The sequence below is a fragment of the Amorphotheca resinae genome (genome assembly GCF_003019875.1).
Source record: "Amorphotheca resinae ATCC 22711 unplaced genomic scaffold M430scaffold_9, whole genome shotgun sequence".
In the NCBI taxonomy this organism is placed as follows: domain Eukaryota; kingdom Fungi; phylum Ascomycota; class Leotiomycetes; order Helotiales; family Amorphothecaceae; genus Amorphotheca; species Amorphotheca resinae.
This window is the reverse complement of record NW_020194479.1, coordinates 370,817-392,836: the sequence shown is the minus strand read 5'-3', so window position 1 is coordinate 392,836 and position 22,020 is coordinate 370,817. Positions and strand designations below refer to the sequence as shown.

General features: G+C 51.3%; 8 protein-coding genes across 8 annotated transcripts; 3 read left to right on the top strand and 5 right to left on the bottom strand.

Moving 5' to 3' along the window:
• Window positions 1-207: 207 nt before the first annotated feature.
• On the bottom strand, window positions 208-927 carry M430DRAFT_36104 (hypothetical protein). Its single transcript, XM_024866871.1, has 2 exons — window positions 632-927; window positions 208-586 (listed from the first exon to the last, which is right to left on the bottom strand). The coding sequence occupies exons 1-2, from the start codon at window positions 847-849 to the stop codon at window positions 325-327; spliced, it is 480 nt and encodes a 159-aa protein (XP_024718859.1). The 5' UTR covers window positions 850-927; the 3' UTR covers window positions 208-324.
• Window positions 928-2,538: 1,611 nt separating this feature from the next.
• Window positions 2,539-4,314, bottom strand: M430DRAFT_20783 (hypothetical protein; the record flags this gene model as incomplete). The annotated part of the gene is made up of 2 exons (XM_024864367.1): window positions 2,539-3,667; window positions 3,734-4,314. 2 exons carry the CDS (start codon window positions 4,312-4,314, stop codon window positions 2,539-2,541), a joined length of 1,710 nt encoding a protein of 569 aa, XP_024718858.1.
• A 1,367-nt stretch (window positions 4,315-5,681) lies between these two features.
• On the bottom strand, window positions 5,682-7,299 carry M430DRAFT_68037 (hypothetical protein). Its single transcript, XM_024869323.1, has 4 exons — window positions 6,727-7,299; window positions 6,407-6,678; window positions 6,018-6,352; window positions 5,682-5,834 (listed from the first exon to the last, which is right to left on the bottom strand). The coding sequence occupies exons 1-4, from the start codon at window positions 6,799-6,801 to the stop codon at window positions 5,800-5,802; spliced, it is 717 nt and encodes a 238-aa protein (XP_024718857.1). The 5' UTR covers window positions 6,802-7,299; the 3' UTR covers window positions 5,682-5,799.
• Window positions 7,300-10,091: 2,792 nt separating this feature from the next.
• Window positions 10,092-13,685, top strand: M430DRAFT_52072 (hypothetical protein; the record flags this gene model as incomplete). Its single annotated transcript, XM_024868270.1, has 3 exons — window positions 10,092-10,500; window positions 10,551-10,759; window positions 10,815-13,685. The coding sequence occupies 3 exons, from the start codon at window positions 10,092-10,094 to the stop codon at window positions 13,683-13,685; spliced, it is 3,489 nt and encodes a 1,162-aa protein (XP_024718856.1).
• Window positions 13,686-14,988: 1,303 nt separating this feature from the next.
• M430DRAFT_277884 (hypothetical protein) lies at window positions 14,989-16,301 on the top strand (the record flags this gene model as incomplete). The annotated part of the gene is made up of 3 exons (XM_024865724.1): window positions 14,989-15,070; window positions 15,119-15,743; window positions 15,783-16,301. 3 exons carry the CDS (start codon window positions 14,989-14,991, stop codon window positions 16,000-16,002), a joined length of 927 nt encoding a protein of 308 aa, XP_024718855.1. The 3' UTR covers window positions 16,003-16,301.
• Window positions 16,302-16,945: 644 nt separating this feature from the next.
• Window positions 16,946-17,882, top strand: M430DRAFT_36099 (hypothetical protein). Its single transcript, XM_024866870.1, has one exon. The coding sequence runs from the start codon at window positions 17,115-17,117 to the stop codon at window positions 17,766-17,768; it is 654 nt and encodes a 217-aa protein (XP_024718854.1). The 5' UTR covers window positions 16,946-17,114; the 3' UTR covers window positions 17,769-17,882.
• A 454-nt stretch (window positions 17,883-18,336) lies between these two features.
• On the bottom strand, window positions 18,337-19,434 carry M430DRAFT_68032 (hypothetical protein). Its single transcript, XM_024869322.1, has 2 exons — window positions 19,230-19,434; window positions 18,337-19,136 (listed from the first exon to the last, which is right to left on the bottom strand). The coding sequence occupies exons 1-2, from the start codon at window positions 19,364-19,366 to the stop codon at window positions 18,461-18,463; spliced, it is 813 nt and encodes a 270-aa protein (XP_024718853.1). The 5' UTR covers window positions 19,367-19,434; the 3' UTR covers window positions 18,337-18,460.
• A 602-nt stretch (window positions 19,435-20,036) lies between these two features.
• Window positions 20,037-21,756, bottom strand: M430DRAFT_105262 (hypothetical protein; the record flags this gene model as incomplete). The annotated part of the gene is made up of 3 exons (XM_024860992.1): window positions 20,037-20,150; window positions 20,211-21,175; window positions 21,219-21,756. 3 exons carry the CDS (start codon window positions 21,754-21,756, stop codon window positions 20,037-20,039), a joined length of 1,617 nt encoding a protein of 538 aa, XP_024718852.1.
• Between the last annotated feature and the right edge of the window lie 264 nt (window positions 21,757-22,020).

Sequence of the window (22,020 nt, the reverse complement as noted above, 5' to 3'; positions counted from 1 at the left end):
ACTATCGGTTTCACCCGTTTGATGTGTGAGACGCTGCTCAAGTACAAGCAGGTAAGCGCACTGAACTTGAACTGCTTCAAGGGGGAGGATTTGTTTCTTAGGCGCTCACTCGGGATGCTCGAGGGCCGGGGAGCGCCCTGAGGGGGCGGCGGGAACAGACTCGTGGTTCATGCTATGAAGTGGCTACATTAGCTTCGTGGGTTGGCTCCTTCGGCCATGATTCTTATGGACGGTAGGTTCGTCCTCTTGCGTGGGTTTGCTCTTCATTCTGTTCGGTCTCCTGTCTCTTGCTTAATGTTTTCTTCGTTCTTCGATTGAGCTGGCTCATCTCTTTATAATTACTTTACTACTTTTAATCAAGATGCGTTTCCGGAGGGATGTTTTGGCCTCTGCCAGTGCAGAGATGGTTGAGAGGGCTGGATCAGGTTCGGATATAAATTTACGGGATCTACGAAGCGCAGACGACGGAGCGAAGCCAGATGCTGGAGTTACATCTGCTACGAATTCCATCTTGCTGCCCTCAGCTGTCTCTACAGCGGAGACCAGCGGGACATCTGATATTCTTTTACATCTCAACACGATCTTGGTGAGTTACCCAAGGAATTTGAGCGCCAGGTTCTGACGAAAACAGCCATCAGCAACATCGTCTACAGGGGTTACTTCTAGTGTTACCTCTGCCCCTACGACGGAAACCCAGGTCCATACTACTGAATCCTCACAATCGGCAGCTGGTGTCTTCACCAGTTCACAAGTCTCCAGTATTCGAGTCTCCACCTCGACCTCCGTGGCGTCGATCAAAGCAATATCTACCTCCTCCCTCTCATCCACTCTCCTAGCAGCGACGTCCATTTCCTCTTCCTCCCTCTCCTTCTCAACTATCTCAACCACCCATTCCACATCCAGCTCATCTCTCACCGCTCTCCCCGCTCTCCCCGCCACAACAAGCAGCAGTAGCTCCGTTTTCCCAAATCCCACTTCTTCATCCGCCTCCTCCACCTCAACTTCCACCTCCTCCGCACTACCCATCACGACACCCCTCCCTTCAGCCCCGACAACCCTCCAAACCAGCATTTCAGCAACCACAGCAGATCCAAGCACTAGCATCCTCCCCCCCGCCTCCACCGAAGCCGCTCTCGCCGCCCTTGCCTCCCTACCTCCAAGCAGCAGCAGCACAGCCAGCACAGCCATCACCACCGCCAGCGCCCTCGCCCTCGCCCCTTCCTCCCCCTCCTCCACTTCCGGTTCCACATCCACTTCCACCACGCATCTCACCTCCCCACCCCCCACCCCTCAATCCCACACCACCACAATCCTAATAATAATCTCCATCACTCTCGGTTCGTCCCCCCCTCTCCCCCTTCCCCCCTTTTCCCCTTTCCCAAAACCCCAAACCCCACTCACTCAACTAACCACTAACCACCCCTCCTCCCACTAGGAGCCACCCTCCTCCTAGCCCTCCCCATCTACCTAACCATCCGCCACCTACGCCGCACGCGCCGCCTGGCACGCGCTGAATCCCCGCCTGCGTCGCCCATGCAACAGAAATTCGCCCCGGAGATGGGCGCGTCGAGGGGTTTCCCGTGGGCTGGGGGGATGAGAGGGATAGGTATGGGTATGGGTGGGGAGAAGGGAAATTGGAATGGGAGGTTTGGGGGGATGAGGGATTTTTGAAGGGGAGGGGGTGGGTTTGGAAGGGGGAAAGAAAAGGGGGAGAGGGCGAGGGGAGTGGGCGAGGAGGGGGGAAGGGAGGGGTTTTCGGTCGTTACTGGAATGAAAGAATTCAATGAAAATAAATCAATAAATGAAATAAATCAATGAAATCCCACTTCTCCTATGTATGGTCCCCTCACATCTATCTACACGGCCTAGAGCTAATTCATAATTCATCGCTTCAAGCTATAGCTGCTTATAAGGGAGGGAAGGGGAGTCTAGTAGATAGTACGAGGGGATGGATGTGAGGGGAGAGATGAGAAGATATGGGATAGAGAAAACGAGCTGGTCTAAACGAGCTGGTCTGGCTACAATCACATACATATATGTTACCCCAAGTGAGATGACGGTTACGACGACACATTTCAAAGCAGCTCTCGACGTAGTTTTAGATCGTTTTCTATTGTTTTTGGCTTTTTCTAATCCAAGTATATACATGTATACATATGTACATGTACCATGACCATCCCATTATCCTGATCCTTCCGTCTTCAATCTTCAGCTTTAACTCTTCTCATGTCTCGCAAGAGCTCATCTCATCTCACTCGTCTCATCATGTAACCCAAGGAAAACCTCATGCTCTAGACCGACACATCAATCTCTTGGCAACCCTACATCTTTAGAACCAAAATCAGAAAACAAGATAACGCATCGGACTGGTATAACCGCAGGAGCGCAGACAAAACGCCACGGAAAAGCGAATGTGAACGCCCGCTAAATCAATCTCGTAAGAGGCGCACCAAGGAAAGTCGTATCGGGCGTCAATTTATAGTCACGGGAGGGTGTTCGAAGCGAAAGGCGACGTCAGGAGCAGAGAACGAAAGCACCCTACTGCCCATGTGCCCCCGCCTGCTCCACCACCACTCCTCCCATCCCGCCCGCGCCGGCCCCGCCCTGCCCCTGGAACAGGTCGCGGCCCTTGGCATCCACCGGCGGGAAACGAGCGCGCAGCTCAAGGTCGTCGAGTGGGATGTGGGAGCGGATGTACTTCTCCCGGCCGTCATTGTCCGGGTTGTAGTCCCAGCTGGTGAACTTGCCCTTCTTGAGCGCAGCCCAGACCAGTCTGCGAGAGCGTTGCGAGAGGAGGACCTGGTCGGTGATGGCTTGCATGTCCCACTTCAGCTCTGCTTCCGCGGTGAAGGCTTTGAGGGTCTCGCTGACCTCCGGCGTGAAGAGGGGATGCTTCGCGGGGAGGGCGGCCAGGTTGACCCGTTCTTGCGGGTCGGTGGCCAGGTTGTAGAGTTGAGGGGGGTCGGCAGGGCACGTGATGTACTTCCACGGCCCCCGCTTGATCATCATCATAGGGGCGATGGTGCCCTCCCCGCAGTACTCGGCGAACACGGTATCCGAACCGCCCTCCCGCTCCTCGAGGTGGGGGAGGAGGGACTTGCCATCCATGGGGAGGGTCGGCCAGAGCTTCTCGTGCACCAGGTCCACAAGGGTGGGCAGGATGTCGAGGGTCGACACGTTCGCCGAGACACGGTGCGGTCTGAAGGTCGCTGGGTGGTGGACCAGCAGCGGCACGCGCACCGAGGCCTCGAAGTATGACATCTTGTACCACAAACCCCTCTCGCCCAGCATATCGCCGTGGTCCCCGCTGAACACGATGATCGTATCCTTGTCCAGCCGGCAATCTTTCAGGGTCTGGAGGAGCTTGCCGATGCAGTCGTCCACATACGAGACGGCCCCGTAGTACGCACGGCGCGCACGCTTGATCTGCTCCGGGGTGAAGTCCTTGTCCCAGAGATCACAGACCTTCAGCAGGCGCTTGGAGTGCGCATCCTGCTCCTCCTTGGGGATGGTGACTTCGGGAAGGGCAATGTCGACGTCCTCGTACATGTCCCAGTACTTCTTCTCAATGGTATAGGGGTCGTGGGGGTGGGTGAGGGAAACGGTCATGCAGAAGGGGCGAGCGTTGGGACCCTTCCGCACGTGGTCGTAGAGGAATTGCTTGCTCCTGCTCCCATGTCAGTCGCGCGCTCTCTCGGATCGGGTGGGGGGGTAAGAGGGTGCATACTTATACATGACCTCCTCATCGTAGTCCAGCTGGTTGCTCCGCACACAGGGGCCGGCCTGCTCGATACTGCTCGCGTTGTGGTACCACTCCAAGCGCTTGTCGGGCTCCTCCCAGTTCACGGCCCAGCCGTAGTCGCCCGGGTAGATGTCGCTGGTCAGGCGGCTCTCGTAGCCATGCAGCTGCTCGCCGATGAAGTGCATCTTGCCGGCCAGGGTGGTCTCGTAGCCGGCGGCGCGCAGGTAGTGGGCATAGGTCGGGGTGCTGGGGTCGATGCTGCAGGCGTTGTCGTAGGAGCCGATCTTGGTGGGGAGCTGGCCCGTCACCATGGACATGCGCGAGGGGGCGCAGAGGGGCGAGGGGCAGTAGGCCTGATCGAAGACGACGGCATCGGCAGCGAGGGCGTCGAGGTTGGGGGTTTTGATCTGGGAGGCGGGATTGTGCATCTTGAGGAGGGGCGCGGCGAGCTGGTCGGCCATGATGTAGAGGATGTTTGGCTTGCGGGGGGTGGAGGAGGTGGCAGAGGGGGCCGAGGGGGCAGAGACGGCATCCCGCGAAGAACGGGGGAGGGCATTCAGATCGGGAGCCATGATGGTGGTGGTGGTGGTGTTTCGGAGAGTGAGCAGCGAAAAGAGGGACGACTTCGCCCTGATGAGTGTGGGGAGTGGTCAAGGAAGAAGATGAGTATCACAGAAGGGGGAGAGAGAGAGAGATTGGGAGATGAAGAGATGAAGAGAGACGATGATATGAGGACAGAGAGAGAGAGAAGATGAAGGAGAAGAAGATGGAGATGAAGAGGCGAAAGAGAGAAGAAGAGATGGAGGAGAGAGAGGAGAGGATCTGTAAAAAAAGATACGGAAAGACTGCACCAAAGAAGACTCGATTGGCGGTGAGCTCGGGAGGGGAGGGGCAGAAAAGGACGGAAGACGACGGAAGATGCGATTGGAGGGGGGAAACGGGAAAAAGAGGAAAAGAAAAGAGAGAGAAAGAGAAAGATTTGCCGGTGGGGAGGGGAAGATGTTGCCATCCCGCTCCCGATTTCGTGATTTGGGTCCAGGGCGAGAAGTGTGAGTCCCCGAGTGTTGTCAGTGCAAACTGGAAAAGACCGATAACCGAGAAGGGAAGGGCCCAGAGTCCGTCGCGTGGCCCGCCTTGCCCGATCGGGGTCGAGTTCCCAAGGAAGGCGCCCGTCTCTTGTGTCGTTCCTTCCTTTTACCTTCGTTCCTTCCCTCCCTTACATGAACTGTGGTCGTGGTTCCTACCTTCGGTCCCAAGTGTCGCATACCCAAACACAGGCAAAGAATTTCTCTTTTTTTATATCCCCACCCCCCTTTTTTCTTTTCTTTTCTTTTCTTTTCTTTTTTCTTTTTCTTTTCTCCTCTCTCCTCTGATATCCACTTGCTTACTTCATCAACCATCAACCCTCCATCCCTCACTCATCCATCCGCCTCATCAGTCAGCCTCGTGTTCCCTCCTACCAGCACCCACAGCCTCGTTCGAACCAGGTTTCCCCAGACAAGCCTTTCCCAGCCCTACCGGCAACCTGCGCCCATACATGAGACATGACATGACATATGTAAGGTACCCTGCCCTGCAACTGCTTTCTCGTCATTATGACGTTGCCCCCAGCGCTTCTTCTGCGCGTTCCTGTCTCGCGCCATCGCCGAGCCGTGTCATTGGTGACGACCCGGATGGCCGTGCATGGGTCCGCCGGTCGCGACGTTTACGCGATCATGTGATGAGGAACGTCCCGACAACGTTTGATATCCATCTACTCCTGTGCGTAGACATCAAGTACTCCAGTAAGGGCCCTCTGCTTTTCTTACTTTTCTTTTTCTATACGTAGATCAAATCAAGAAGTAGGTCTGTCTACCAAGAAATAACAAACCCGGCGTGTTTTTTCTTTTCTAGACATGCTATGCATCAAAGCTTCATGTGTTGCAGCATCTGGACAGAAGCTGCCGAGTCTACACGGGGATCCCCCACCTGGCCTGCAGCCGGGACCCCAGAGGAGAAGGAATGCTCCGCATCGAATCATGCACTATACATACAGGCCTCCCCCGGCGATCAAGCGACTAAGAAATAAAGTCCGTTCCCACAGGATCCAGCCCTGTCCTCCTCCGCCCGAACCAAGACCCTCTCGCCATCTTCCTTCCCCTGTTCTCCGACCCTTCATCCCCCCCCCTTCCGGCTCAAGCACGGAACCTGACGCCCACCGGCTTGGACGCCTTGCCGGCCTTGGTCGCTGCCTTCGCGGGCGCCGCCGCCGCAGATGTCGTGGCGTTCGAAGCACCCGCCGAAGCACCCGCCATCTGGATAGCAATCACGCCGCCAAACGGCCCCGCGCCCGACGGGTTGACGATCTTGACGAGGCAGACGTTGGACTGGCCGGCCACGGTCCCGGTGCAGGTCGTCCCCGCCGGGATCGTCGCCGCGAACGGGTGGTCCTCGTTGACGTTGGCCGCGCGCTTCATGATGCCCGCCTTGACCAGCATGCGCGGGATGAAGCGGCGTTGCTGCGGTGCCGCGATGTTCCCGTTCTTCCCGGGGACCTGCGTCGTGACCGTGGCTTGCGTGCCTTGGGAGAAAGCGCCTGTTCCCGTGGGGTCGACGATGGCGGTGTATGGGCTAGAGATCATCAACGTCTTGCTTTCTCATCTTGGAACGGTGGTGGAAACTTACCCGGCACCATCAGTGGTGACAATGTGCACGGTCCCGGAAATGGATCCCCCTTGAGAGACCTGAGGTAAGGTGGAGCCGGATTGGGCAATGACAGCAGACATGCCAGCGAGCGTGTTAGCTCCTCCAGCCTTCGTCTTTCCCAGACCATCGGTCATTGCGGCCTTCTGGTTGAAGACCGTGGTGTCGACCTCTGTCTTCGAATTGCTTCCGGCTCCAGGGACGACGCCGCCCAGGATGCCGAGAGCAGTAGTGTTCCCACCTGCATCGCCAGTCTGTGGGAGACTTAGCAGGATTCGCAATGATAAGATGGAGAGACATACCATGACAGCAATCTTGCCATGGGCGGCAACCAGAGGGGAGGCGGCAAGAGCGTAGAGGAAGATCTTGGCAAACATATCGGTGCTTGTAGGGATTGTGTCGAAACGGAGGTTTGAATTGGATTAGAAAGAAGGTAAGCGGCTACGAATCAATCGCAGGCGGCTGTAGAACCGGAAAGGAAGATGATAGGAGGGAAGTAGTCAAGTGGGAACTGTTGATCGCTGATGATGCAGAAAGAGCGGGACTTTGGAGAGCTTTAATACATGAGCTTGGGAGTACTCGTCGAGACGGATGGTCGGCAAGAAACCATCGGCATTGCATCGAGGCTTGGGACATGTCAGGGGCCCTCTGGAGTAAGGAGTGCCGCTCAAGGCAGTGCAACGGGCCTCAAGAGAAAGCAGACATTTGCTCCGGTACATGGTCTGATTGGATTCGGGACTTGGTATGGTGTTGTCTCGAACAGATCGGTTAATTGTCAGAACGGAATTCCTGACGGCCGCCATCATGCTTACAGCTGACAGGCTGTACTGGACAGGACTGTTTGAGAGCATGCGGAAGGAAATTCGTTCCGAGAGAAGTAGTCCCGTCCATGTCAAATGCGGAGAAAGATTTGAGTGAGGCGTGTCAAGGATTATAGCTATGCTTGAGGGTAATCCATGGATGAGCGCAAAGAAGGATCAATCAAGGCCAACAGGACATGGGATTTGGAACCGACCGAGTCTGCAAGGTATGCTCCCGTGCATTGTGGTTGGTGGACCACAAGGTCAAACAGGTCACGTTTTTGGCCATGCTCGTTCCCAAACGAGAACTAAGGGATACGAACTTCGATGACTCCGTACCTAGGTACCTAGCCAAGGAATTCAAGTCCAGGCTTCGTTTAGAATGGGCTATGGTGCAGGCCACTGGGCCATTACCAAGCTGTCGATGTTTCAAACCTAGCCTTGCCGGCTCGTGAGAGTTCTCGATTCATATTGCAATGGTGAAAGGGAGGGAGGAGTCAAACTTCAACATGGCATCACTTACATTACAAGAGAATATAAGGACTTGAAAGCAATACAAACAGAATAGATAGATACAATAATATCATTACCTACCTACCAATACAGCTTCCTACCTCCATAAATGGCGCCTCTCTGCCCTCAAAAAAACCTGAATCATTCCTTAAGCGCTTACCCACCTCTGTTTCCGTTTCTGTTTCCGTTTCATCTCAGAATATCCATCCATCCATCCATCAAAAAAGAACCAGTCCAGTCCGGCTCTGCATTCCCGACTTTGCCAACAGCCGCCGCAGATCAGTTCAGAGAGAAAAGAAAAGAAAAGAATATGGACATCTGTACGCGGTCCTAGGAGTAAGATTGGTGTATGGTAGGAGGAGAGATACGGATAGGATATTCTTGAAGTTGTACGGCTTGCGGAGCGTGGGTGAGGGGTGGGTGTTGGGGTGGTCAGGTGGTGGTGGTTTGTAGCAGACTTTGTTGCAGGAGTTTCATCATAGGGGCAGGGAGGGATTGATGCCTGAGGCTTACCGGATTCAACGTCCAGACTTACCGGTACTCACAGTTATCGGGGTTGCATATTAGGTAGTCATGAAGTTCTGAGTAAGGCTGACATTAGAGATGAAAGTACGTTTTGTTGAACTTTACTTTTACAAAGGTACATTACTGTTCAAAAACCTTTTGATTACTGTCACCAATCGTAGGAGTACAGTGGTACGTTTCGTCACGATATTTGTCATGTATCGACACCAAGTACAGACCCCGATCTTCGGACCGTTAGACCCAGCCAAGTTCCGAGGCCACTCTCACATACTGTAGTTGATATGCGACAACTTCTATCTTCTCCGGTTTTGGGCTTGGGAGGTGCTTCGGCTTTGACGCTTTGACCTTGTCGATGTTTTCCTGCCAGTCTAAGCCGAGCTATTCTGTACTCATCTCACCAGCTGCGGGATTTACTATTGTTCGAAGTGGGTTTGAAAGATGAGGCTGATGTTTGAATAGGACCCTGTTCTCATAACATTAGTCATCCAAGAAAGAGGTATCTGATCGGGGTATGATGAAGCGACAAGCAATACCCCATTCTTCTCACTCTCAAAAGTAATGAATGGCCTTCCCTGAGATAGCCATACCAGTGCCAGCCAGACAAACACAATCTGGGGTCTATTACAGGATCTCATCATGAGAAATTGATCTTCAAGTCGAGGTCTTCGCACACGTTTCAGACTCGTGTTTTATTTGTTCCCATTTCAAAGTTTGGATTTCGAATCTGCAAACTTGGAAGTCGTGCATTCTCTCTAGAAAGCCCCTCTGTTCTGGACAATTGGGTGTCAAAGGCGAGTGACAAATAGGGTGTGAGGATGACAAGAGGATGAATCAAGGGATTGAAACCGAGGTATCTGGAATCCATGTCGGCGGACGTTTGGAGTCAGTAACTAGAAAGTCCCACGCTTACTATTAATGGACGAATAGACAGCAGAGCCTAGAGGCTCCTCTGATATTTTGGGAACTACCTTCAGGATGGTGTTTGCTCCGCTATCTTGCAATTTGCTTCCTGTGTCAAAGCGAAGGGTTTCAGGCCTGTTCTTTCCAGGTAAATGTTCTCTTTCTGAGTACCAATGTACCATTCACAGCTCTCAGGACCGCTCGTTTGATGGCAGGTAGCGCAACACTTGCTGATACTCGCATGAGAACCGGTCAAACAGGTAACAAATCCATTTCCTGTACCTCTTCGGCAGCACGTCGGCGCAAGATCGAAATACCGAGGATATAGGTATCTTGGCACAAAGGCAATGAGTGTTCCTTCCTCCTAGTTGCATCTGTATGACCTGTCCAATATTGGCAATGATGGTGGTCTACTTAGGACATTCCATCCCCATATTTGCCTACTAGAGCAATGTCCGGATCAGATTCGAATCCTCGATTAATGGCAGCGCAACATGTTCAGGCACATCTTCTAGAAGTAAATGGCCTTCTTTCTGCAGTTGATCCCTTGCTAGTTGGAATAGCTGAAGCTCTGAATGGGGTTTCCAGAAATGAAGTGGCCATATTGCAAATGAATTATTATTGACAGCTACAGATTAACGTAATGTAGAGGCGAAGTGGGAGAAGAGTAATAAGACATAAGTTTGTAGAGAAATGTTCAAGGTCAAGGGCGATGACCTTGGGCAAGGCTGTGGGCTCTATCGCTAATCACCCCACTAAGCCTAACTCGACAACCCCCAGTGTCGCGACACTACTCCACTTATATTATTCGCGCTCAACTACCACCACGACACGACAGTCACAACGCGACTGGAACATCGAACTCCAGAACTAACATCGAAATCCGAGTCGCACCAAATGCATCAATGACTTCTCGAAGAATGCCACTCATGGATATCTCCAACAACGACGCGACAAGCTCTCCCGTCGCGCCGGCCGGTCGGCGCAGGTCTGGACGCGCCGTGAAGGTCCCTGAAAAGTTCGTCCCGGATGCGCCATCCTCACAGCACAGCCTCGCGAGTTCGAAGCGGAAGAGAGGGGATGAAGATGTCGAAAATGACGCGTCAGATGTCGAAGAAGATGAGTCTAGTGAGGAAAGCTCTGTTGAGAGTGCCGCAGAGGAGGAATTAAAGGAAGCTCGCAAGAGGGCGAAGAAGCCGACGAAGAAACCTGCTGTGAAGAAGGCGAAAGTTAATGGAAATGGGCTGAACGAGACAGCTCCAGCTATTAGGCTGCCAAACCGGCCAAAGAAAGCAAAGAAGGTTGCAATCGCGGACAAGGACGCGGAGGGTCTCTACGGTAAGCGCGTTAGATTAGGAGTTCAAGGACATTGCTGATTTCTGCAACAGCTGAGGTGTTTATGGGTGGGGGAACATCGGAGGATGTCGCGTCACAGTGGCTTACGAAGTACGGGGATAACAATGCAGCAGCATTGGCTGAATTGGTTGGCTTAGTGGTGAAGAGTGCGGGCTGCGACATTCCAATTACAGAAGACGACATCAATGATATGGATAACGTGGAAGGTAAACTGGGAGATTTACAAGATGAGTATCAAGCAGTAAGTCTCATAATGAAATCTCGAAATAAAATTCGGAGCTAATCATATCATGCAGCAAAATATCTCGGACTACCCTCTCATCCACAAAGCAAAGAGTAGCCATGCGTTTCGGGAGGCCTTGGTCGATTTCTTCGAGGCCCTGATCAAAGCAATGGCCGAATCAGGGGTCATGTATGAGGACGTGGCGCTGATAGAGAACATCCATCTGTGGGTGGCTACCATGACCTCGTCCACTTCGCGGCCGTTCCGACATACATCAACTCTCATAGCTTTAACGATCATGACCTCGATGTGTGCAGTGGCACAGAAAGAAATCAATGTCGCTGCAGCCATTCTACGCCAGCTTAATAGCGAAAAGAAGAGCAAGCGACAAAACAAGGCCCGACTAGCAGATTTCCAGAATAAGATTACGGCCTCTGAAAAGAAGACCGACCTCCTTCAGGAAAAGATCAAGGACTTCTTCGATACCGTCTACGTTCATAGATATCGTGATGTGGACCCTAAGATCAGAATCGAATGCGTGGAAGCGCTTGGAAACTGGATGGTGACCATGTCAAGTCTTTTCCTCGATGGGCAATATCTGCGTTACATGGGATGGATGCTTTCCGATACATATGCGCCTATGAGGCAAGAGGATCTGAAGCAGCTAATCAGGATCATGAAGAACAAAGATAGTCATGGTTCAATGAATCACTTCATTGAACGATTCCGATCCCGGGTGGTGGAAATAGCATGCCGGGATTCTGAACCCGGAGTGCGCGCTTCTGCTGTGGAGCTGGTCGGTTTGATTCGAGGAGCCGGCATGATTGAACCCGATGAGATCGATATGATCGGTAGACTCATTTACGATTCCGAGCCCAGAGTTCGCAAAGCGGTCGTCGGATTCTTTGTTGAGGGCGTCTACGAACTTTATGATAGCAAGGTGGAGGAGCTGGGCGGCAAAGAGGAGGTCGGAGAGATGCTGACAGTGGATGATGATGAAGATTTGGATTCTCCCCGCGCAGGGTGGATTGTCCTCAAATCCCTTGCAGAGATTCTGTCGAGCTATGATGCTGAGGATCAAGACGAAATGCCCAGCCAGATCAACTTTTCAGGCGATCACAATTTTCTGGACGTCTCTGGCATTGAGTCCAGATTCTCCCTCGCCGCGCAAGCTCTCTACGAAAAGATGCCAGAGCTCAAAGATTGGGAGATGCTTGCGGCTTACTTACTGTTTGATCACTCTGCAAATACCAAAGGCAGTAAGACTGACCGTGCGCTAAAGGAATCTTTCAAGCCCACAGAACAGGAGGAAGTTCTTCTATTGGAGGTTCTCCATGCTGTGGTCAAATCGAGCCTCACTAAGGCTGATGGCTCCGAGAAAAGCAAGGACAGAAGTAAACAGAAACAACTCAATGCTGAATTTCTGCAGGCGAAGGAAACTACTGCACGCCGTCTATCTGACATCTTTCCAAAGCTACTCAAGAAATTTGGAGCGAACCCGAAAACTGCAACAGCTGTGCTCCGGCTGGAGCACGTTCTCAATCTTGGGGTCTTTGAGGAATTACGACAAGACTCTACCGGTTATGCTCAGCTCCTTGATGAGATAAGTGCACAATTCAAACGTCACGCAGATAGGGCTGTGCTCAGCGAAGCCGGGGCTGCCTTATTACATGCACGAGAATACGAGGAACTTGAGGAGGTTACCGAAAACAAGATGCAGTCATTGTGGGAAGATGCAACAGACACCCTGCGGCGAATCAATAAAGCTGGCGAAATTTCAGTTCGTGGCACTTTCAGTGTGTCCGTCCTCACTGATTTATCTCACAATCTCGCGAGACTCGACAAGCTGGCTAGCATCTCTAACTGTGTAGAGCCTCTGGAGGCAGGCTCTGGTACGAATGATCCTTTGCCTATTGACATTCTTCTCGACATAGTTGCTCGAGGGGTGTTCCAAGAAGAAGACCCTGAGCGCACTGATCTAGAGGACGAGGTTGTCTTGTCCGCAATCCGCTCGTCTATGTTTTACTTCATGTGGAAGGTTCGATCATTGACGGAGGCGATATCTTCCGGCACTGAAATCCCAGATATTGATATCGATAAACTGCGGGACTGGCAGGACACTTTCAGAACCAACCTCGTTGCTTCCCTCTCATCTCGCTCCACGCTCGATCAAGTTCGTGTCTTAGCCACTGGCACCCTCCTCGACCTGCACGTGCTGTTTGCAACCTTGCGACCTGCCAAGAAACCCAAATCCAAGAACGGTGGATCAGCAAAGGAAGCCTCGGACGAGAACGAATACCTTGAAACGCTCATCAAAGAAATACCTCCGGATGTGCAAAACGAGCTCACGTCCATCTTCGACCTGGCAGAGAAGCAATTCGCCAAGAGATCGAAAAAGAAGCTCGCGGAGCCAGGAGAAGACGAAGCCCCCCAGGATCTCGACTCCGAATCTGAGGACGATGAGGAAGAAGATGCCACCGCCAGCGAACGTCAAGCTGAAACCCTGAGAGCTGAACAACAGCTTTGCGAACTGACAGGCAAACTCGTCCTCGCTATCCTCGCCAAAGTTATCGATGCGTCTGGGCCCTCCAAAGGCAAGCTCCGCTCACGTATCGAACGAAATCGCACAAGACTCGGCCCAAATTTCAAAGAGGTTGTTGCATATCTTGATGAGGGTAAGGCGAAGGGAAAGAAGAGCCATAGGAGCAAAGCGGAACAAGCGGCCTCGGCAGCGAAGAAAGAAGCGAAGAGCAAGGAGCACGTGGAAGAGTCAGAAGAAGAAGAGGAAGAAGAAGAAGAAGATCCATTTGCTGCGGATGAACCTGGGGAGGGGACAGCTGAGGATCTCAGGAGGAGGGAGCTGTTGGATGATGATCCACCCGTCAGCGTTGAGGATGACGAGGGTGAAGCTGCCGAGGAGGAAGAGGATATCATGGGTGATTGATCGATACGTATTATGATGGGGTCGGTTTGCCTTTGTAGGAATATGATGCCGGCAAGCTGCTGGGACTTGGCTTGCCGCAGCTTCAGCTTTAGATAGTTGCGGGCATTTGTGTGTTTGCATTCAAGGATAGGGGGGGCTTTTTTGAGGGGTTTGATGATATCAGCTGGCGGAATCGTTATGATGAGCATTGCATGCTCGTATGCCTTGCAATAATGGAATAATGAATGGTCAATCTGGGTTCTGCATGAAATATCTCGGTTCTAATACCTGCCTCTTCATGATTCTTATTATATTTTGATTTCGACAATTGGTCCTTGAGGAGATGATTCACAGGGCCAGTATAGTCTTATTCTAGGAGAATTATGAGAGAAGGTTTACTTCGGCACCATTTATAAAGTCTAAGGTCGCACGTAGATAATCTTGAGTTCTTGATACGGAGTCCCTTACGAAATGTAATGGTAGAATGATCCTCAACCTTTCAGGTTCTCAGGATTATTGGTGGCTTAAACAGAACCCCCCACCTGACAGAAACCTCCTCTCACTCTTCAACGCAAGCGTTCCTTCTTTATATAAGAAGTGCTGATGGATTTTTCTTTTTCCTTTTCTTTTTTTCTTTTAAAAAAGGTCTTCATTCTCAATATCTCATAATTTGCAATCCTGTTTTCTTTGAGCGCTCCTTGAGGGTGAGAGATTTATCATGAAGGATGTTAAAAACAGCTGGAATTTTTCTAGCCCAATTACTATGTAGGGAGGTGTCCAATATGACCAGCTCCGCATAATGGAAGTTGTACGTGACAAGAAATAAAGGATCGACTAGGATGATGGAGAATGGAGTGGTTGTTGCTAGCTACACCTGGACGATCCCTTACGTGTGGTTGCTACTTGTCGAGCTTGTTCGTCTTGTGTTTATATGTACGTTATATCCAGATTCTTAAAGACTTGCAACTTGAAGATTCCATTATAACCTCCGATAATCAAGGTACCTTGAGTTTCAGGGGCAGTTTATATGGGTTTTCGTACGAGAAATGTAACGAAGTGGGATGCAATCGATAATTGCACGTCTGTAGGCGAAGAGCTGTCACCAACAAAGTATTCTCGAAACTTGACGACTAATCAAATGTTATGATAACCTTTGTTTTGAAATAGGGTTCATGTGACAACCCTTTACTCGCTCCTTCTCTTGCCAACTTGCGTTTGTCATATGAAACGCAACCTCGTACCCCCCCATTACTCTTTGTGATTTGTACTTTTATTGAGCATCCTCTCTTGATATTCGACTTCACTTTGTGATATCAACATGAGCATGGCGACTAGCCAGTCAGACTCATTCAGCAATGATAGTGAAATTCCTGATTTGTCGGGAAGGGTCGCCATTGTAACCGGAGGTTTGTATTCACCACCTATTCCACGCTGTATGCTCTAACAAGATCTAGGGGCCAGCGGTATTGGAAAGGCAACTTGTCACGCTCTTGCGAAGAGCAATGCAAAACACATCTTCATACTCTCTCGCAATGAGAACTCGGGGATGGCTGCAATGGAGGACATCAGAAGCAAAACACCAAACCCCCAGATCACCTTCATATCGTGCGATCTCTCCTCTTTCGCTTCGATCCAAAGAGCAGCAAACACATTCAACCTCATCTCTCCGCGTCTTGATCTCCTATTTTGCAATGCCGCGGTCTGCTTAGTTCCCCAAGGCTTGACCCAGGACGGCTACGAAATCCACTTCGGCATCAACCATCTCGGCCACGCCCTCTTGATCAAGCTTCTCATGCCCACCCTTCTCAAAACGGTCCCAAAGTGGCCACACGATGTTCGGATCATGGTCCTCAGCACGTGCAGGTGGAATTGGGCGCCCGAGGGTGGAATCATTATCGACGACCTCCAAACCACGCAACCTCAACTCACCTCTAAAGAGCGCTACGGTCAAAGCAAGTTGGCAAATATTCTATATGCCAGAGAGCTGGCCAGGAGATACCGGACCATCAAGATAATTCCTCTGCATCCGGGGATTGTGGACACGGACATCATGTGCCGCTTACAGAAGAAGTACTTGAGGTCTGATACGATCATGCGCCTGACAAATTCCATCTCCAGGGCAGTGTACCGAAAATTGGGACACGAATTGCTGACTCCGGAGGAAGGGGCTAGAAATTCCATGTGGGCTGCTACGGCACCGAGAAAGGAGGTGTTGAGTGGAATATACTATGATCCGATTGGAGTTGCGGGGAAGGGGCCTAAAGCTTCGATGGATAGGGATCTGGCGGTAGAGTTATGGGAATGGACTGAGAAGGAGTTGAATAAATTCTGTGGATAAACTCGACTGCAATTGGGAAGTGGGGAGATATCTTTTGATTCTTCGAGGAACTTGCACATTGTATAGTTGAGAGATTCGAACTGTGGAGTTGGGTATTTCATGGATGATAGGAGAGGCCGAAGTCACCACCTTTCCTACTCCTTCTTCCATTAGAGAATAATTAAGCACTGCCTAGGCAATTTTCACAGACCCAACCAGTACCCACGCAGACAATTGAAGCAGTGGCAGACACTATCTGAACCACTCTTCTTGGTCTCATCAGAAAGCCGGTCATCCCATCTGATGCGACTCCTTTTTTACTGTAATATGCATTTCTGTCCTAGACTTGAAGAATTTCAGAGAGGATAAGTCGTTCTCAATATTCAACGCCGTTCATGTGTATAAGCCCGAACTGACCTTGCTATCGTACTCGTGTCCAAGCGTACTCACGCCTGGTTCCCTTAAGAACCATGTATCAAAAAGAAAAGAAACGAAACGAAATAAATTGAATGGAAGCTGCAGGGCTTTGAAGTTGTAACAATATGTTTGTCTTTTGAGATGGAGTCTGGAGATGAAAATAGAAATTCAAACTAGACCCCCTCTTCGCTCAACCCCCGTAACCCCAAAATTCTGTACCTGCCGACCGCAAAAGTTTGACCGCAACTCTTCACAGGAACAACAAAAACAAAAAAATAAAACAAAAATGAAGATCTGATCGTCGAGTGCAGGATTTGAACCTACGCGACCGAAGTCATATGATGTCTAATAATCCCAGAAGCTGGGAAGTTCGAGTCATACCCATTAACCACTCTGGCAACTCGACGCGGCTGTTGATGTTGAGAAAAATGTGCTTATCTCGCTACTTAAGAGGGGTAAGGGAAAATGGGCGCCGGGGGTACAACCTCGGAGCGGAGCGGAGTTTTAGACATCCGCGATATTTTTTTCTAGGGAGTCGAGCATGTAACGACGACGGATGGGTTTAACGGGTAACGAATAATTGACATCCTTTATCGCATTATACAACATCCTATGAGTTGCTGGTAGACTCTCATCTCCTATCCAGCAATCAATTAATAATTACCTACCTTACCATCTATCCCCATCACCCATCCAACAACTACCACACATCAAAAATGTCGACCAGCACGCCCCAAGCTCCCTCACCCTCCACGACCACCACCAACTCCTCCTCCATCGACCAAGCCAAGCTCATCCACAACATGTCCGTCGCCGCCCTCATCGCCTGCCCGATCCTGATCCTGATCCCGCCGCGCAAGTTCGATATCTACACGATCGCGCTGCTGACGGGGACGCTCGTCAGCGCCAACCAGCTCACGTACGAGTACTCGGGGCGCAGCTTCGCGACACGATGGGGCGAGCGCCTGGCGGCCTTCTCGAGCACGGAGCTCCCGCCCAAAGCACAGGAGATGCAGGAGCGCCTGCGGCGCGAGCGGGAGGTGCGGGATGCTGCGCGGCTGGGGGTGTCGGTGAGGGCCCAAGAGGTGGAGGCGGGGTCGAAGATCTTGGAGGAGGTGGAGAGGAGGAGGGAGGGAGAGGGAAAGGGGAAGAAGGAGAGAGGGATTTTGGAGAGGGTTTGGTATGGCCAGGAGGGAGACGACTGGAAGCAGAAGAGGGATCAGAGGGAGAAGGAGGCGTTGGAGGAGGGGAAGGGGTATGGTGACTTGATCATGGAGCAGATTTGGGAGGTGTGGAATTGGGGCGGGAAGAAGACGGACCAGGCTGCGGATAGCGAGGATCAATCGAGAAAGGAGCAGGGGAGCAAATAGTGGCGGGCGTAGCTGGAGGATATGATAATGAGGGAGGGGGAGATCTGGGAATATACATATATAAGGGGAATCCTTGCGGGGATCGATTGGCTCTTCGCGGACCCAGGTGATCCGTGGCATGGAACCAAGGCACGGCAATCTGGTGGGTAGAGCTGTACGCATATTTAGGAGTTCTAAGGGTATCAGGGGCCTTGTACAAAAACACATGAACAAAAGCCTATAGTATGTACGATAGAATGGTCTGGGTAATAGGATATCTGGGTCGTCTAAAGAAATTGGACAGAGGAAAACACTCATCTTCATACTCCTATTCCACTCGAATATATCACAAATGTGGCCGTCCAGAGACCTGTTGCTCATGTATAATACCTTTACCTAAGGTAAGTTAGTTGGGTGGCTAGGCGGCCCCTTTTCTCGTCCTCGAGACATACAGCAAGTACATATCAGTTGCACATCGCATTCACCATGCGCAGTATTTGATCGCATCGCGATCAATTAATTGAAGCGGAGAGGGCATGCATGCTCGCTCATATGGGTAATGCAAAGTTTCAACTTTTGTTAACATAACCATTCCCACCTCTAGAATCTCATTTTGAACACCGGCCATTCCAATCTAACCATTATAATACACACCTACGATGTAGATGCTGCACGCATACATATACACACCATTGCAAGAGCAAACCTGAAGCCTAAGCTCCAGCCTTCAGCTTCTTAGTCTTCCCCCTATCAAGAAGCTCATCCGCCTTCCTCTTCCTATCCTTCTTGCCCCCAGCAACATCACTTTCAGCAGGCTTCGCCTCCAGCATCTTCTGCTTCTTAGGAGACATGATGACCGTCTGAGTCCCATCACTATTCCTATTCCTCTTCCTCTTCTTTTCCTTCCTCACCAACTGAGTGTTCTCGCCATTCCCACCCAGGCTTTTCTGCTGCTCCTCTTTGGCTCTTAGCGCGGCCTCGACCTCGGCGTGTAGTTGTGCTTGCATGGCTGCGAAATCCACTGTTGTCGGGGGTTTCACTTCCAGCACATGGGTTTCGGATTCCCTCCTAGACTTCTTGCTCTTGCCATCTGTAGCCTTATCCTTATGTCTCGCACAGTTTGGCCGCTTGGATACCGGGTCCTTGTTGGTCGTCTCCTCTTCTCCAGATGCATCATCACTATCACCATCACTCTTGCTCCCCTCCTTGCGCACTCTCTTCATGATCCCCTCATTCGCCCACCGCGCCGACCCCAGCGTGTCGCGGGCGCGCTCCCGCATCCCGCAGAGGACGCGCCATCTGCCAGTCGGGTTCAACTCGAGTTGTTTCCTGGCCGAGGAGTCCATTTTATTCATTTCATTGGCCATGGCCTGCATCATGCGGTCCAAGCTATGCTCCTCCAGCACGTCAGTTACTTTCTCAATCTCCCCTTCGAACAAAAATCAAAACAAAAGAAAAAAAAAATTGGAGGACGGGACGTACATCTCAACATGCGCCTCCAGCAGCTGTAAATGCTTCTTAAACAGCATCTGGAATTTCACATCCTCAAACACAAACTCATCCTCCTCCTCCCCCTCCCCCTTCTTCCTCTTCTCTTTCCCACCTGACTTCCGACCCATGTCCAGACTTTATATCTCTCTGCGTATGATCTTCCTGCTGGGAGCGCGGCCGAGCAATTCGACTTCTTGTTGTTGGTGAGGAGTGAGGTTCGAGAAATTGAAATTCATTATTAGCGCGAGGCTGTCGGCAAGGCTGCGCGATCCGGAAAGGGGTTGAGGGGCGCCAAGAGTCGTGGGGTTATAAAAGCATCCATTTTAAGAACTTCGAGGTAGGAACTCGAAGAGACGAAATAGGATATCCACACGATGCAGAGCTTTGATAATCATGAATCTATGTTTCAGTTTCTGTAGTGTTGATAGATGCGAAGGCTTGAGAAATTTCAAGTCCTATCGATATAATTCCCATACGCATCTGAGCACCATCAAGTTCATTAAGCATCTAGGTCGATCGCGCAATAATATTACATTATCGAACTATCGTCTATCGAGATTTTCCTGGACCTATGCCTCTCTTTCTTATTTTTCTTCTTGCCTGGCTCTCTTTTCGAGTCCATCTACCGCAAGATAATCATTCAGGTATATTGATTCAACGCCGTCGCTATGCAAATGCCCTCCCAAATCAAGCAGCCAGTTTTTGTCGGCCGTAACCAGCCTCCGATCCATGCCAATCAAGTGATTTTCCTAACCCATTTCTCTCTAATCCATCCGCCCAGCCGCCGACACATCGAAATCAACTCTCCAACAGCTTGGCCATCGCATCCCAGCTATCAAGGACACTTCTCTTATTCGTCGTATTAGTGCTTGTGAGTTGGATATTTCCAATATCGCACCAATTGTTGACATTCTAGTCCCGAAAATTAGATCTGCTATTATCCAGAGGAAATCAAGGGAGGGCAGTACTCACAATGCAACTCAGATATTTGCACCAACTACAGGTCTTCCTGTAGGTATAGAAGTTTTTTAACAACAGAATGAAAACGACCAACACCGCCACGAGAGCCGCCGCCCGAACAAGCCACCACGCCCACCATAGTGGTTTTCGCCCCTGGAAGAACCCCAGAGGAGCTTTGACGAAGCCTGCTATGCCCTCATTTGATCGGGCGCCGAAGCTTGATACTGGCGTATAAGGCGGCTCATCCTGATTGGTCCGCCTTCGGAGGGCATTGGGTGAATGTAGGATGCAGGTTCCGAGTACAATACCCATTAGGAAACCGCCTATGTGGGAGAAATTGTCCAGACCAGGCAATAGGCCCAGGACAAAGGAGATCACAACATCAAGAACGATGAACGCCAACTCCCTCCACGGATTACGGCGCTCGGACCAGGTATAAAGCAGGTCGAGCAAAGTAAGAGCGATGATTCCGAAGAGCGAACCGGAAGCACCAGTGGAGGCGATACCTGAAGCTGCAAAATTCCCACCCAAGACAAAGCCGAAGATGCCACTGCATATGTAAACGAGGAAAAAACGGATAGGCCCGATGGAGATTTCCATCTCGCGGGCCATGGTCAGTTGGAGAAGCATGTTGAAGCCGATGTGAATTATTCCGGCGTGGAGAAACATGGGGACGATGAAACGGAACCACTGGTTTGGTTCTGGTTTCTGATTGATATCCCCGTTGTATAAAGGTTCTGGGAAGGGTTTCTGGAAGCTGCTGAACCCGCAGAGCTCGCCCAGTGAACAGACTTGAGTGGTGAGGCTGGTTGTGTTGGGGCAACCCCATTCAATCACTTCGGTGCTACTTTGAATCCCATTGACATTGCGCATACAGGGGACGTATCGAGCTCCCATGTTTATGAGAACCCATGGTGAAGGGCCGATCATGGGGTTGAAGGAGGGATGGATTTCAATGGGAGATTTTGTCAGGACACCTGTTCAAGTTAGCATGATCCCTCCAGACTTACTTACCTCCACACATACCATTCTTTACAATCTCTGCGATGAACACAGCAACTTGAATGAGCGTTAATGTATAGACAACCCATGGAATCTTGCGCAGCGGCTTCTTGAAGAACCCAGTCCTACCCCCACGGTTCGGCCTCTCTCCTTGCATCATCATATTAGCCGGGGCATCGTAGACATGATCAGTCGGGTCGTCATCCTTCGTTGGCATCCCCGGATGGTCTCGCAACGGGATATCGTCTCGGAAAGAACTCTGGGAGTCTTGTGCTCGGCCACCGCCCCCCTGTCCATAGTATCTCGAATCCGCTCCCAGAGTAGTCTGGCTATCCATCCTATACCCACTCCCGCCGCGCATAGGATAGACATAGTTGTCGGCCGCCGCATCGAGGGGAGAGACCGGCGAGGGTGCGCCGGGTGGTCTGATAGAGGGGGCTTGTGAGTGGTAGGAAGGGAGGGATGTGAGGGGCGGGTGTTGTTGGTTGTAGTCTGGGTAATATGGTTGGGGTTCATGATACTGCGCCGAGGGATTATAGTAGTCGTTCGCAGACATGTTGATATGCTGTTGTCCACGCTCAAGGCGTGTTCCGGGGCAGGTTTTGCGGGATGCAACGCTGCCGGTTTGAAACAGGAGAGGGACCAACTGGGATGGACGTTCGAATCGCTATTGATATGGATGGCAACGCCTGGAGAGGAATGATCGTGAATGCCCTCGAGATGAAGGCGTCGTTATGGTGAGTATCGTGATAATGAGCGAAGCGTGGTGCATGAAGCGTGAAGCGTGAAGCGTGAAGTTCTATAAGCACTGCCCCGTTTG

Excerpts from the sequence above, each read along its gene's own strand:
- M430DRAFT_68037 (XM_024869323.1), bottom strand. The coding sequence starts at position 6,801 with ATGTTTGCCAAGATCTTCCTCTACGCTCTTGCCGCCTCCCCTCTGGTT. Across the intron at positions 6,679-6,726 it reads ATGGCAAGATTGCTGTCATG|ACTGGCGATGCAGGTGGGAA; the intron begins GTATGTCTCTCC and ends AGTCTCCCACAG. Across the intron at positions 6,353-6,406 it reads GTCACCACTGATGGTGCCGG|CCCATACACCGCCATCGTCG; the intron begins GTAAGTTTCCAC and ends GATGATCTCTAG.
- M430DRAFT_36104 (XM_024866871.1), bottom strand. The coding sequence starts at position 849 with ATGGACGTCGCTGCTAGGAGAGTGGATGAGAGGGAGGAGGTAGATATT. Across the intron at positions 587-631 it reads GTAGACGATGTTGCTGATGG|CAAGATCGTGTTGAGATGTA; the intron begins CTGTTTTCGTCA and ends TGGGTAACTCAC.
- M430DRAFT_68032 (XM_024869322.1), bottom strand. The coding sequence starts at position 19,366 with ATGGGTCGGAAGTCAGGTGGGAAAGAGAAGAGGAAGAAGGGGGAGGGG. Across the intron at positions 19,137-19,229 it reads CTGGAGGCGCATGTTGAGAT|CTTGGACCGCATGATGCAGG; the intron begins GTACGTCCCGTC and ends GGAGGAGCATAG.
- M430DRAFT_36099 (XM_024866870.1), top strand. The coding sequence starts at position 17,115 with ATGTCGACCAGCACGCCCCAAGCTCCCTCACCCTCCACGACCACCACC.